This window comes from Merops nubicus, unplaced genomic scaffold (genome assembly GCF_000691845.1).
Source record: "Merops nubicus isolate BGI_N331 unplaced genomic scaffold, ASM69184v1 scaffold29900, whole genome shotgun sequence".
Classification (NCBI taxonomy): domain Eukaryota; kingdom Metazoa; phylum Chordata; class Aves; order Coraciiformes; family Meropidae; genus Merops; species Merops nubicus.
The window spans coordinates 12,501-27,500 of record NW_008583377.1 but is presented as its reverse complement, the minus strand read 5'-3'; the positions used below and the strand labels follow the sequence as shown (position 1 = coordinate 27,500).

The window sequence follows — 15,000 nt, the reverse complement described above, 5'->3', positions numbered from 1 at the left end:
ACGGTAAAAATATCTAGACTCCTTTAAAGATTTGGAAAATGAGTGGATGCAGTATCGTTACCCTTCAGTTATTTGTCCTGGAATTTTTGGGCCATATAGGTTTTCCCTCCGTCTGGTACGCTAACATAATTTGCCAGCTGCTTCCCCCACCCCCCTGCAGCAGAAACACAGAGACGTGGGTTTAAAAGGTGGTGGGGAAGGGGAGGAAAGAATGCTTTTTAAAAGAAATGGGTCTGGGAGGGGGGAGGAATGTCAGTGCTCTTATCCTTCTTACTGTTTAAATTTAACAGTTCAACAGATGCATTACCTCTCAGCTCATCAAGTGGTTTAGCAATTTCCGTGAGTTTTACTACATTCAGATGGAGAAGTATGCGCGGCAAGCCATCAACGACGGGGTCACGAGCACTGAGGAGCTGTCTATAACCAGAGACTGTGAGCTGTACAGGGCCCTGAACATGCACTACAATAAAGCAAATGATTTTGAGGTAGGCACCGATCTTTGTTTCTGTGTGTGTGTGAGTCACTCTGTGGTCCGGTCTGCCTTTAAAATAATTTCCTTTTTGTTGTGGCTGTGACCGGTGGAATCTGGGCATTCCACATCCCTGAATGACGCTAATTAATCTTTTTAGCCCGAGTAGCTGGAGACTTACTCCTCACTAGGACTTGACAAGAGATAAAAGTTTTCACTTTTTTTGATAAGTTTCTTGGTTTCGACTTTTTGAAGTTTCCTTTAGGAGGGACAGTAGTGAAAGAAGTCACCTTGCAGCTCTTCTAAAGCTCCGTAATTGTGTGATCAAACACTTGCAGTTACCTTCTGCTTTCCTTCGTTTGATTTATAGAACTAAACCACATTTGCTTTGTCAAGCTGCAGGATGAAATGACAACTCAAAGTAAATGCTCTCTGTTTTCTGCTGTAACGGGTTTGTGGCTCTGATTAAGATTCCTGTTTACAGGCCAGCCTGGTAGCTCAGCAGACTATTGTTGTCATTAACATGCTGACCCTCGGCGATACCACGGGAGAGTGTTTCTCCCTGCTGAGGATGGCAGTTTGCATTGTTCAGGTAGTCAGATGTAATGATGCATTTGAACAGGGTGTGTGTGAGGGGGAGGTTCGAGTAATCCCATCTCTTGATGAAGTGGAGTGGGAAAGTGATGGTGGTACTAATTTTTTTTTCTTCTTTTTTGGCTGCACTATTCACTTGGGGTCGCGTTGCATGATGAGCCCCCTCCTGTAGCAGAAGTGACATTTGTCTGCCAAAGGAGGGTGGTTTCCTGCCTAAAATCCTTCTGGGGGATTTTTAGCAGTGCTCGTTTTCACAGCATGTAAGTTTGTGTGTTGCAAAAAGTCTCTAAGCAAAGACTTTCTTGGCTCCTTCCTCCTCTTCTGGGCACAGAGCGTTTTCTGGGCAGTGAAAGGGGTAGATGAAGAAAGAGTGGGCAAGGGGGTGTTCCTTGAGAGGTTTGCCATTCGTTGTGGCTGGTGACAACATCCGGACTTCACATTTGGTGGGCTATAGCCTCCCCACACCCTCCTGAGGGCTCTGGCCCTGTTAGGTGCTCATGCACACACAAGACAGGAGACTCCAGCCCCTGGGGTGTAGGTCTGCCTGTATGCCAAGGCATGATAGCTCAATACCGGGAAAGGCAATACATAAAGAGTTATGTGTGACCAACTCTTTCTTCTGGCAAAATGTGCTTAAATTCCCTCAAGTTTTTTTCTTTTTTAATGCAACTTTTTTGTAGGTTGAAATGTTCTTTGCTCTCAAAAATTCCTGGGTCCTTGATGATTTTGGGCACTTTTTGCTGTGTTTCAAAATGTTAGTTGCCTTGTTAATATAAATGGATTACTTCAGTGAAGACGTGAGGATGCTGTTGGTGTTTTCAGGTAGATAACAGGTCTCATGTGTTTAGTACTGTTAGTGACTACAGTCTCCTTGGCCAAGGGGTCTAGCAGCTGGTAGGAAAGGAACCCTTTGGGGTTTTTTTTTCCCCATCATGGAGGAAAAGAGGTGTTGTAAATGGCAATAATTTGGAGATTCTTCCGCTCAGTCTTTCTTGTGTTATCCAGTGTAATGGCAACTTCCTAGAGGTTTAAATCTTGGTTTTGCACTGAAGGTCCAGCAGTTATGAGATCCCTAAAGTCTATGGTGCAGTTTCTAATATAGCCAATGTAACTTTTCCTGATAAATGCCCAGCCCCTCCTCCACAAGCTGCAAAGCAAAAATGACAAGTACGGTAATGTTGAAATTGGATCCAAAAGGATTTAGCAAACTGAGCATTTGCCATATTTAGCATCATCAAAGTTCCTTTCTCTCATACTTCAATGATGCTTTGCTCATCTTCTGATTAGTCTGATATGCTGTTTCTCTTAAATTACCTACACTATACTGTTCTTAAACCTTCCCCCTTTATCTCTCCTTGGGTGAAATTTGTGTATATACTTTCCTATTCTTAAACTGACTCTTAGGAAAAAATGATGAAGCTGAAATGTGCATTTGGTCCACATCAGGTCGTGCCATTGATTTGCTCGGGAATCTGTGATACTGTGTTCCTTTCCCTGCACATTGGAACTGACAGCTTGTAGCAAAGTCAAATAAGATGTTTAACAAACCACATGTCCTATCCTTTTTAGCTTTGCCATTGTACCCTTGTGGCTGTGAGCCAGAGACAGATACAACGCCTCCTCCAGCCTGATGCAACTTTGCCTGTGTTTTGTGTGCACACGTGTGTGTGTGCAGCTGGTTCCACATTTCTGTCTTGTGTGGCACGGTTAGCTACAAAAACCTGTGCTGATCTGCACAAAGCAGTTGGAAACTGACATTTGAAAGGAGGGAGGAAAAAAAAAACATGATTTTTTTTTGTGAAAGGTGAAAATGCTTCTCTGCTCTGGGGCAGGTCTTCCAGGAAGGGAGAAGGTAGGTTGTCCTGGTGAATGAAAGCCACAAATGCCTCTGTCCCTGCACAAATGCCGAAGTTGGTCAGAAAGGGAGGACAGCTTGCTGTGCCCCTGGATATCTGTCTCATCTGCAGTGTTGCTGTAGGTTTTTGACTGGCAGCTGCAATAATTAAAGTCAGGTATCGTTGCTACGCGTTGAAAAAAAAAAATTCCAAATCATTTCATAACTCTCTTTCAAAATCCATCCTAACACGGGTCATCAGAGCTCATGGGTGTGACTGTCACAGGATGATTTCCAAAAAGAGGGACACCATAAATAAGAAATTTTTTTCTCCCAATTTATCTACTTAAAACAAGCAAAAGAAATTGTCCTGAGGACAATACCTGGATTTTAGCCTTACTTTGGCTCCCGCTCCTCGTTCCCTATCATTTTTTTTTTATAGTCACCCTCATCATTCTCCACGTGTTGCCATCTCTCTGCACGATGCCCGTTCCTTTTCCTTGTGGACATTTAATGACTTAGTTCTGAAGTCTCAGGGTCTCTCCGTGCTGGCGATTCCTCCCTGTGCCCTCCTGCCTGCTCCTGGAACTCGCCGCTCTCCTGTGTGTAGCAGCGCAAGGCAGCCCTCGCACACACCATCTTTCTGAGCCCAGCCTGCTGCTGCTGCACGGGGACTCGCCCGGATTTGCAGGCGCAGTTATTGAGATTGATGACAATAGTGACACGTCTGCCAAGCTGTGTTATTTGCACAAATAAACTGGATGCAGTTTGGGTACGGTGGGGCTTGACGCGATGATTGCCTCTTTTCACAGAGCTAGTTATGGCACGTGTCGTCGTTTCAAAGGGGGAGAAAACCATTTTTATGAAGTTTGCTCTGCTTTTGGCAGGGGATAACCATACTAGTGGGAAAAAACTAATTAAGACCAGTTGTACTCAAGTCTTAGCAGAATGTTTAGCTTAAGGAACTCTGAATTAGTCCTGTAAAAGTCAATGAGATTATGTAAAACAGTTCACATAACACCACCCATAAATCTAAGCAATAACCCAGTCACGTAAGCGGCCTATGAACCCTTGAGAGGAACGCTGGCTGCCAAAATTTTCAGAAGTGATGATGGTTTTAGTCCAATTCCATTCTGGGATGCTTAACTGGAGATCTGTTAATGAGAGCCACTTTGTCAGGAGGTCCTCGATGGTCCATTCGCTGAAAATGAAGTGTGCCCGACACTGCATCCAAAAATTAAGACATCATAAATTATCAAAAATTCTGGCCACTCATGTGCTTATTTTAGGAACCTGCATTCTTCCCCAGTTTCATCTACAGGATTCATCTTCAGCTGAATTGGTGTTCATCAAAAAGACAATTAAAGCCCTTGAACCTGATTCTTATTTAAACTAAGGCCGCTTACGAGTAGCTTTGCAATGCACAGGCACTGTAAAGTACAATTCATAACCACCCCAATACTCCTTTACACAACCCGAGCAGTGCAAAGTGGCCTCAAGAGCAGCGAAAATCAGGTCCATAACTTGCTAACTTCCATCTCAGAGATCATTCTTTCCATACAAACTGCTCTGCTGTGGCAGTCGCTGCACTTCTGGTGGTACCAGCAGTGGGCACAGCCTAAAGGGACAGTTGTTTGTTTCACTATTAAACTCCTGGCATTTTTTCCCTCAGCTGTATACTTCCTCCTTCAAGGGCCTTATTGTTGTAGCATTTCAGCATCGTTCTCAGCATCCATAAAAGACAAAGTCGTAAGGCCACTGTTGGGAGATCTGCAGCAAGGAGAGTAAAGCTACTTGGGCAGCTTGAGAACAGCAAATGTAACTGTCCTGATTCATCTGAATCAAAACTGAAGCATAGGTGTCTAGGTGGAACTTCTTTTTCGCTTAAATATCTTGGTTTCAGGAAAATAATTGATGCCCTCAGGCCTTCTTCCTTTTTTTTTTTTCTTTACATTTTGCAGAGGCTTTCTTGTGAAACAGCAGAGCTTTCCTTGAAACTGCACAGGAAATGAACCCGGGTTTTAATCAAGTAACAAAATCCACAGCTTGCAATAGAAAGTCCGTGCATTGCATATATCAATTAATGCTTATTAATCAGTTTTTGCAGTTAGTTGAACTGCAGATTGTAGTTGGAAGCCATTAGGGAGAGAACTGTGAGAGGAATACTGTTGCAGGACTACACTCGATTTTTCGGTTTGTGTCCTTTGGATTCAAGGTGTTTGTATAATGAAGTTGGCACGTTGATATATGATCTATTTTTTAATGTCATTACAATTTTAGTTCCCTCTGCCTTTTTGTCATTGGGTTACATTTAAGTGCAGCAAGATCAACTTTAAACTTCCTTACTCAACAGCTTTATTAGTTATAACGTACCGTGACCTTTCTCAACATTCTTAAAGAAAAAGATACAGTGTAATGTCACTTTACTTTGCTTATTGTTCTTTGTTGTGGTGAACAAAGCATTTTCTACAGTGGCTATAGCACATAATTATACAGCTTTCAATAGCGGTGTCTTGGCACATATCAAAGTTCAGAAGAGCCTTTAGAAAAAAAAAGATGTTTTGTGGCAGCCTAGGGAGGGTCTCATCTTTCCTTCAGAAAATAGTTCAAGGCTCTTCTGTCAAGCTTCCCTACTTAGAGCTTTTTCTCCTCCTGCTTCATAAAGTTTAAAGGGGATTCAGTGGAGTTCTATGATCTATTTCCTTTGAAAGATTGTTCCTTTGCACAGAGAAGTCCTTTGACTTCAAGAGTTCACAGATTCATGTCTTTAGGTATCATATGTCTGACCTTATCAGTTACTCTATTTAATGTAGGAGAAAAAGTCTCAACTCTTTGTGTTTGTCTGTTTTGCCTCTGTGAAATGATTTGGTGAAAAGACCATCCTTTTTAACACACCACTGAGAGGCCGTTTCTGACTGTAACCTACCCTGTGGTTCTTCTAAAAAAAAAAAAAAAATTGTCCTTGTGTTTTGTGTATGGATGATTTCACAGTGAGAATAGAATTATACAAGGACAGACACACATAAAAAAAATCTTTTGCTCTTTTTTCCTAAATGATCTATTGGCTATTTTGGTGGCTGCTACTCTGGTTCCCCAACAGGCACAACCATTTAACAAACACAGAGATAGCGGCTGGAGTGCTGGGCCAGCAGTAGGTTTTCCCTTGCTTCGACCTACCCCAAAGGCCTTCATAATTAATTGTCCTTCAGAGATGAGGAAAGTTCAGAGACAGTGTGTGTAGCGATGTCTATTGTCTGACATTCACTTCTCCTTCCCTCAGCTCTTTTTCTTCATTCCACAAAGGGTTATCAATAGGAGCAGGGAGCAAGCTCTCTTCTAACAGCTGCTGGTGGTGGCTGTAGCTTTCTGTGGAAGGTATCATTGTGTTCAGCCATCTATGGATTAAATGGCTGGAAAAGTTCTAACAACCCTTTCAAACGGGCATGTTTATTTCATCTAGATTACACAGACCTATTTAGCTAATTAAAAACTTTCTCAGAACCCCTTCTCTCCTATTCAAGGGAAGGAAAAAAAATTAAAACTCTGCTGTAATTATGAAGAATGGCTGCAATGAAACTGGTAAATAAGTGAAAAATTTGATCTGTCAGCTTTGATCAAAATGCACCCAAACAAGCACGGCTTTTGTTTAGTGGTTAGGGTTTTTTTTTGTTCTTAAGGGGAAGAAAGGTGTATGGTAGAAAAAGCATAAAAGAAAACATTGGTATAAGCTGTAACAGAAACAAACACTCGTCCAGTTTAAAAAACTGCCACAGTTCATACTGTCTCTGCTCCTAACATCAAAGTGCAAAGGTGCCAGACTTTGCTAAGCAGATTATTAATATTGTTCCTTCTGCAATTAATTTAGAATCCTCTGTGGCATAATTATTAAATTTCATATACAACAGAACAAAATCATATACGTGCATCCTTGTTTCCCCTGATGATATGTGAAGCAGTGATATGGTGCGGTTAGGAGATAGGCAAGAAGTACAGTCAAATTAGAACTGTTTATTAACAGTCGTTATGTTACTGCTCCAATTAATTGGGCGAAGCCAAAAAGGACAAATATAATCATTCTTCCACTGAACAGTTTAACTGGCAAATTAGGGAGGTTTTAGTAATTTTTTTTTGGCTTAAAAAAAATGAAAAAGAACTCTACTTCGGACCTTCACCTGCATCCTTCATAAACAGATCCCTTTGCAGTGAAAAAGAATAATCAAAACATTTTCTGAGCCCCATCTCGCTTCCTTACTGTTAAGAAGGACCGCACTATCAAGATGAATTATTGTACTGATTAAGTTATTATGCCTGATATTTTGAAACAGGTTTTCTGTATTTAAGACGAAATTACATACAGAGTAGACGCAGCTAATACAGTAATGCAAAAAAAAAGTTCATAAAAAATTAAAGTTATTCTTATGAATCTTTCATTAGAAGCAATGAAAAGGGACACTGGTGAAGCCAAGTGCTTTGTTCTTCTGAGCTCCTCTTTTAGGGCCAGATCCTGCAAACAATTACGTACTTGAGCGTTCCTTCTGCGAGAGTCCTGTTGGCGCCTCCAGCGCATCGCCTGCTCTGTCACGGTTTGCCCACTTAGGCCTGTGGGTTACTGCCACTGTTGTTCTGCTTTATCAAACAGACGTTCCCTAGAAAAAAATGACACAAGTCCTGCTAAAAAATACGCCGCAGAATGGCCCAGCTGTACGGAGGCAAGCACTTGCTTTTCTGCCGGAAGAGCTGTTGCGAAATGATTTAAGGCTACTCGGGAGCTTTTCAGATTACTCCCCACCGCAAATAACGTGTTAAGTACTAAATTGCCCCGAGCGGTGGTTTATTATTGATCAATAAAATAGTAATCTTGTCTTCTAGTGTGGAAAAATATTTTTAGTGGGATTTTTCCTGGTTTGGTTCGTGGATAGCAGTAAAACGGAAAGCACAACACCCCCCCCCCCCAAAAAAAAAAAAAGCAAGATTTGTCCTTGTTTGTTTCTAATTTTGCTTTGGGGGAATCCTTGGATGGTTCCAGCTGAATGGTGCAGGGTTTCTGTGCCTGCCTGTGTGCATGGACTGGTGGTGTGCTGTGTTTTGTTTTTGGTTTTTTTTTTTTATTTTATTCTTTTATGGTTGTTTACTGGTACTCATCCTTAATGCCCCATCCTCTTCTCAAACAAAACACATTCCCTCCAAAAGGAAAAAAAAAAAAAGAAAGAAAAAGACAAGAAACCAACAAAACCAAAACCAAACAAAACTTGGCAAACTCTTCCGACTCCTATTGCCATTTCATTTTGCATTCAACAAGGAGTACTGGGAATTGAAACATCAAATGGAGATCAAGAAAAGCACAAATTTATAGTGTGTTAGCCTTGCACAATTCAAGATTTCTTTTGCTAGCTGCACACATGATACCAAACATCTCGCCACTCTCCTGTGGCAGTTGTGAGGAATGGCTATTCCTTCCCGTGTGTGTACTACAGGCCTCTAAAGACTCTTATTTATTCTCTCCCATGTCACCTTGTGTACAGTCTGGTCTGTGACACTGATGGTGATTATGTCATTATTTTGCTCTGGGGGCTTTGGCACATCTGCAGAGCTGATGCACATCTTCTTTGTTACGCTGGCATACGTCCCATATCGCAAATGCTTCATTAGCCTTACTGCCTGCCTCCTTGCCAGACAAGAATACCCAAATCCAAGCTTCCTTTTGCTCTGGTCTTTTGTGTCTGTGATGAGCCTTTATTCGTCTTCTTAGTTCTTCCCTGTTTTCTATTTTTCAATGTAAAACTGATTTCCAGATGTCCATCCTTCTCCAAAAACCCATTGTGGATGGGGAGTGAGAAGCAAGGTGAATTTTAACCCGTGTCATCCCTCACTCGTGTAAAGTCTTATCCTTCACAAGCTGAAATGTTTTTTTCATTCGTCCTGCATATAGAAAGAGGTTCATTAGGCAGGGGAGTTAAATTTTAAAACTTAGTGTTTTCAAAAAAAGGAAAACAGAGCAGGGAAAAAAAAAAAAAGACAGAAGGAAAAAAAGCTCCAGTGCTTTCTCTTACCATTTAATAAATCCTAGTTGTGGTAATGTGTAACATGCAAGTTGCACATGTTCCTTCCAGACTTTCTTAATTTCTTTTAGATGACATAGCTAAATTTCTCAGTCAGAACTTTTAGAGAAGCAGCACTGTCTAGTAAAGGAGGAGGGTGTTCACGAGGCCTGGGCAGCTGAAATTTCTTATAGCCTGTTCTAATGGGTCACATTAAAAGGACATAGAACATGCGGTACTGTGAAAATTGAGGAAAATGTCTGATCTTCTAAACTTTATCTAAGCTGTTCTGTATAAATGTACCAGAGAGATGTGAAATAGTGGGTTAGCTTAGTAAGATCTTTCCTTCCACATCCCACCCACCTCATACTTTTTCTCCACGACACTGAAATAAATTCTGGGCTGGATTCTCAGTTTGTGGTGTAAATCAGCTCCAGCAGTCATTGCAGCTAATTCACCTGTGCCAGCTGAAGAGACATCTTTTGTTGTGATACTATACAGTCAAGTGTGTGAATATATGTTAAATGTTAATTGGAAAAAGAAGTTTCATTTGTTTATTTTAAAACTACAAATCAAATGCAGATCTGGATTTGGAGTCATAGAGCCATCATGTTTATGGATGTGGGGTGGAGGGGGGTGTTGTTTGTATTTTTGTAAGGCTCTCATGCCAAAAGAGGAGGTCCCAGAAGATGCTGTCCCTCAGTGTGGGGTCAGGGCTGTATGATTGACTCTAGCACAAGTCTTACAGATAGAGTTGCCCATCCTGTAGGATTTTGAATAGGTCACCTTCACACAGAACACTGCTTGATATCTTCAACACGTTGTAAAATGGATGAGAGTCAGGCTCTTACAATGTGAATCAGCAAACTGTTGTACCCTTTGGAAGCCATGGAAGAGGCCTAGCAGCACTGTGACCTGCTTTGCTTTCTGGGCCAGCTTTCTGGGGTTCTGCCCTTTCTCCAAGCAGGTATCCCTGGGCTGAGGGAGCAGAGGCAGTGCAGGTTTGCTTGCAGAGAGACCTTCCAATATTGTTGTGGAAGGCAATGAGGATGCTGGTTTCAAAGATACTTATGTCTGTAAGGGCAAAATAGTGAGGCTGTGAGGAGGTAACAGCAGAATATTGCTGGGGTCCATGAGGACTGTGTCCCCTTCACCTGCTTTAGAGAGGGATAACCTGGGAGGGGAAGTAGCCATGGCTCAGTATCCTACTGAAGTGAAATGAACAGCACAAGAAGTGAAGAAATACTAAGAGTCCAAGAGGGAGCAGTGAGTCTTCGGAGTACTGGATCACTTTCTGTGGTTACACAGAGCTCATCACCTGCAGTCCTGGAGCCTGGCTGAGTTTTGTAGTGCAGAGAACGAGCCTGGCATCTTCCTGACGTGTGAGTGTGGGTGGACAAGAGAGAGAGGGACTGCCAGAAGGGCCAGCTGAAGGTAGTCAATGTACTGGAGATGATTTCTCCCTGTAGGTCTGGAAGGGGCAAGGTTCATCTTTCTTATCTGCAGAGGGGGAAGGTAGGCAACCAGGCTCTGCCTTGTTTTGTGTGCCACCAGAGGGACTCCTGAACTGCCCTCTGCGGGGGGGAGGGGAAGGCGGGAGGCAGTTTCAAGGGTCTAGTGGAAATGTGCCATCAGAAGAAGCCGTGCCCAAGTGGTGGTCCAGAGTGTTCAAAGATGTGGCCTTGAACTTGTTTCTGTAGTTAATGGAGAGGCTTTGTAGAGAGCAGGAGACCAGGGTGTCATGATCTCTGTTGCTAAGCAGAAAGGCTGCTGCATCGATTGGGACTTGGGGCAGAATGGTGGCACGGACACGTAAATGCATTTAAAGCAGTAGTGTACAACTTCAGAAAGTTTTTAGAGGAAAGAGGAGAAATCAACGTTGCGAATAAAAGCCCTTTAATGGCTGAGTATCAGTGTTCAGGGGGAAACTGAAGTGGCTTATCTCATGCAATTGTGGAGAGGGCTGGCTCCATCAGATGAGGCGCAACCTTGAGGTTATCTAACCCAGCGCCGTCTGGAGTCGCACCGTTTCCTTCCACAGGGGATAAAGGGGAGTCAAACAAGAGGGAGCTCAGTCCATAAGACTTCATCTTCTGACTCCACATGCTTCCAGGGCTCACCGATCCCCTGTAGGTCCTGCACGGAAGGTTGTAAAGGGGTGTGTGTAGCCCAGTTTGGCCAGCCGCACGGTTCAGGGTGGAATAGATGGAGCAGTTTATCCCGTCACGTTGGGCTCTGAATGCCCATAAAAGCATGGCTATGTTGGGAGGAGGTTCAGCTGAGTTCATGACGGGAGCAGGAGCCTGGGCTAGCAGAGCCAGCTTCAGTTGCAACACCCCTCACCCATAACCATGCACAATTTCCTTCCCCTGTCCCTACCCGTGGCCATGGGAAAGAGGAAAGGAGGTACCCTGCTGCCAGAGGGCATGCTTACCTCCTTCGTGACACCCCCAGGAGGACCCCGCTGACTGCCTGGACTGATTAAACACCACCTGCTTCCTATCCCTCTCCCCTCCCTCTCTCCCCACTCCCCCCACCCCAACACATGCAAACCAGGGGAGAGCTTTCCAGGGCCAGAGTCAGAAGACAAAGGTGATTGCAATGCAGAGATGGTGGAGAGTGTGCAAGAGCAAGCAACACTAATTACAGAAGTTCACTGTTATGATGGTTTTTTGTGTGTATTAGAAGTAGTTTAGATGTATAAGCTTTTAGTTATCACTTTTACTAAGTGTAAATGGTTCATCTATGGGGACAAATTCTGCTGAATGTAAAAAAATCCCCACACACTACAAGCTCCATGAGCCAGTTTTCCTGCATAGCCATGGTCTGACCAGCAGTTTCTGCCTGCCCAGCTCTTTCACTCCTGAAAATACGCATGAAAGCAGAGGACACACTGCTGGTGAGAGCCATATCTGCTCATCACAGTCCAGGCTGTGCCTCTTGGTCCTTCTGAGCAACACAACACATTCCCATCTGGCTGATGTGTCCAAGAGAGTACGCAATAACCTCTCTGCTGTTCCTGCAGCAGAGCCAAAATTGGGTGGTCATCCCTGCACTCACTTTTCTGGGCAGGTTTTTTGTGGGCGCCTGTACGTGGTACCTACCAGAATTTGGCAGCAGGGTACGTAATGTGCCACTTGGCGTTGTAGGCAGCCTCCTGCAGCAGATTGCTGCGATGGGACTGAGCTGAAGTTAGGCTGTTCCTGTGTGCCTGAGTTTCGTTCTTCAGTGTTTGAATGGGGCAGCTTCTGGGGTGTGACAGGAACCCCTCCTGTGATTCTTTCTTACATTTCCCAACCCATACTAAACCCCCAACTCTCATAAGCCGTAGGAGCCTTAGTGATTTTTCCATTCTGCAGCAGTGCCACTGGCAATGCAGTAAGTTAAGGGCAATCAGAGTTTCCATTAGGAACCTCTACATCTCATGCAGTTCTAATTCATCAGTAAGGCAGAAAAGGAAATTTGATAATCATCTCCCTGTTAAAACACTATCGATGATTTTTTGAACATGGGGAAAGGAGAGACCTGAATTTCAAGGTGCAAAAAGTCTAAATAAATTGTAAATGGGAGATATTTTTGTTTCAGCCCACTCTGCTCTCAAGCCTTACCAACTTCCACGCTTAAAAACTAGCAGGTTAAAGCTGTTGTGCTTGCACAAGAGAGTAGCTGCGTTTCTGTGATGGAGGGAGCTCATCCCCTGAACATGGGCATAGAGGTCCCAGGACAGGGATCCTCTGCGGGTGCTGATGTGTGTGGGGTGCCTCTCGCATACTGGGAAGATGGGTCCTGACAGGGAAGAGCCCAGGAGGCAGGAGGGGTTCAGCCTGAGCGAGCTGTGGAAGTGCTGTTGTGTGCGTCCAGCTCGGTGCTCCAGCCGTGCGGGGAGCCTGCCGAGTGCTTCCCAATCTTTATTTGGGGAAAAGCCTAATTGAAATGCAAGTGATTAAATCTAATGTATCATGCAGTATCCATTTTCACTGCACTACCACTTTCACTTCCCCGATATTATCAGGCATCTCAGCAGCCCTACTGTTGGTTTTGTTTCCTTGTAAGAGCTGTGCCCATTCTCTCTCCTCTTTGTGTGCTCGGCGGAGGAGATAACAGTAAGCCAGCAGTAGGTTACTAGTGCCCCAAACTCTACTCAAGGGATAAGGGATCTCAGCTTCCTTTCAGACACTTTTAAAATACATTCTTGAAACATTTTAAGGGCATGTGTTCTCCAGCTTTTTACAAAGAGTAAAAAAGCTACAATGTAACAGCAAATGCAGTAAGAAATCTCTGTTGTTTTCATAATTTTTCTCTGTTGAGCCAGACTCGTGTTAATGCTTTTCCCTTCCCCAGTGCTGGGCTCAGCTCTGTGTTGCTAGTGCTGTCCCAAAAGAGTGGGCTTCAATTTGTGTGTTACAGTGGGAGAGCAGACCGTCCGGAACATTTCTCCAATTTCTTGTCCATCTTTTTCTCTTTCCAAAAAAATCAGTTTCTTAGCAGATTGGTACAGCAGGAGTTGTGAGAGGAAGCTTGAAGGCAGCAACTGCAAACTGTGGTGGCATCAGAGAGCCTCTGCTGTAGCCAGGGGCACATGCAGTGGTGGGCAAACTGATGCCTCACTCTCTAAAAAGGTGAGAGTGGTTGGGAGAAAAGTGTGTTTACTGGAGTGTCCAATAGTTTAGGTATTTTTCATTTGTGTTTTTAAAATGAAAGCGTCCTTTCCAACTATTTCCCTCTCCTCATAAGTGATAATGGAAGAGGCATTAGCCTTTCCGTCGCCTGAGCCAATCTGTTTTTTTTCTAAGAGGTGTCCAGGATGTTCAGCCAATTGAGTGATCTAATTAGCTGAAAATTGTTAATTTCCTTTACCTTATAAAGCACCTAACACAGAAACTGTTAAATAATGTTAAGTGTCAGACTTAAACTGAGAACATTGGGCCATATGCTGCCGTGGCTTTCGCGCCAGAAAGTGTAGCAACTTACTCCAAAACCTGCCTCCAATTGCTGTGTGGAAGCCAAAGCCTCCTGCCTGCTGTGCTGCCACACCAGCTCCCAGCACTGCCGTGGTCCCACGCAGCGCCCGGGGAGCACAGCCTGTGTGAGAGGGGAGGTGACCCTCTGGGTGATGGTGGCAGGAGCCAGGACACCGTCAAGGGAGCCCAGGTGCTGCCCTTGTGAGCGCAGGAGGACTGGCGGTGGGACGGGGCTGCTCAGGCCACGTTGCCCTGGAGATGGTGGCAGATGTGTGCCTGCAGCTGCTAACTGCGCACGCCCCTGGGCTGTGAGGGCCTGGGGGCTCGGGGGGCTGCTGTGTAGATCTTTGTTAGGGCAGGGGGGCCCCAGGCTCAGGGCGATGCACGTGAACAGGGGTTGGTCCCAGTGTCACCTCCCTGCGTGCCCACGGAGAAGTGCCTCAGAAGCAGAGTGATGCCTCACTGTGCTACTGCTAGCTCGACCCCAGCGATGCTTTGGCGCAGCGTCCTGTGGGGAGGGAGGGACACAGAAGGTGCTTGTCCTCCACAGGTTTCCTACACAACAGGGAACGCACGTTCAGGTGCCCCCTTGCCCCCCAGAGCCCACAGGCTTAAATCTTCCTTGTGTGAGAAAGAGCCTCAGGGCTATATGTGAGTGATGCAGGTGGAGTTTCTCAAGAAAGTCCTTTAAGGAGATTGCTCTGTGCCCCCAAAATTCACCTTACCCTGACTCAGAGGTGGGGGGTGCCTGTGCACATCTAGTTTGTGCTTTGTATGAGATTTTCTCAGCAGAAATAGTTTCCCTGAATATCTTCTGCTGTTGCCATCCCTGTGCTGGTGTGGACTGCTGTGCACAGACATTTGGTCCCAGTGTCATGGAGCTGCCCACGGTGAGGCTGCTCCTCCAGTAGTGGACTGGGTCATCATCCCAGAGAGGTTCCCCATCACTTGTCTGCTAGATGCTGTTTATGCTTTATGCTTGGGTTAAGAGGCTCCCTGCAGAGTCCCTCTCTATAGCCACTGTCTACATCATTCAACTAGAAGAGGGATCTGGCTTTCCTGATCTCACCCCTTCCAACCTGTTTACCTCCCATTACCACGACC

The 15,000-nt window shown here is 44.6% G+C and overlaps 1 protein-coding gene across 1 annotated transcript in view; it reads left to right on the top strand.

Annotated features, from left to right (window-relative positions):
• The window catches only part of PROX1 (prospero homeobox 1), a 37,465-nt gene that overhangs the window by 13,572 nt on the left and 8,893 nt on the right, over window positions 1-15,000 (top strand). The window contains exon 3 of the mRNA XM_008940429.1: window positions 291-485. Within this exon, the coding sequence (XP_008938677.1) occupies window positions 291-485 (195 nt within the window). The remainder of the gene's footprint in view (window positions 1-290; window positions 486-15,000) is intronic.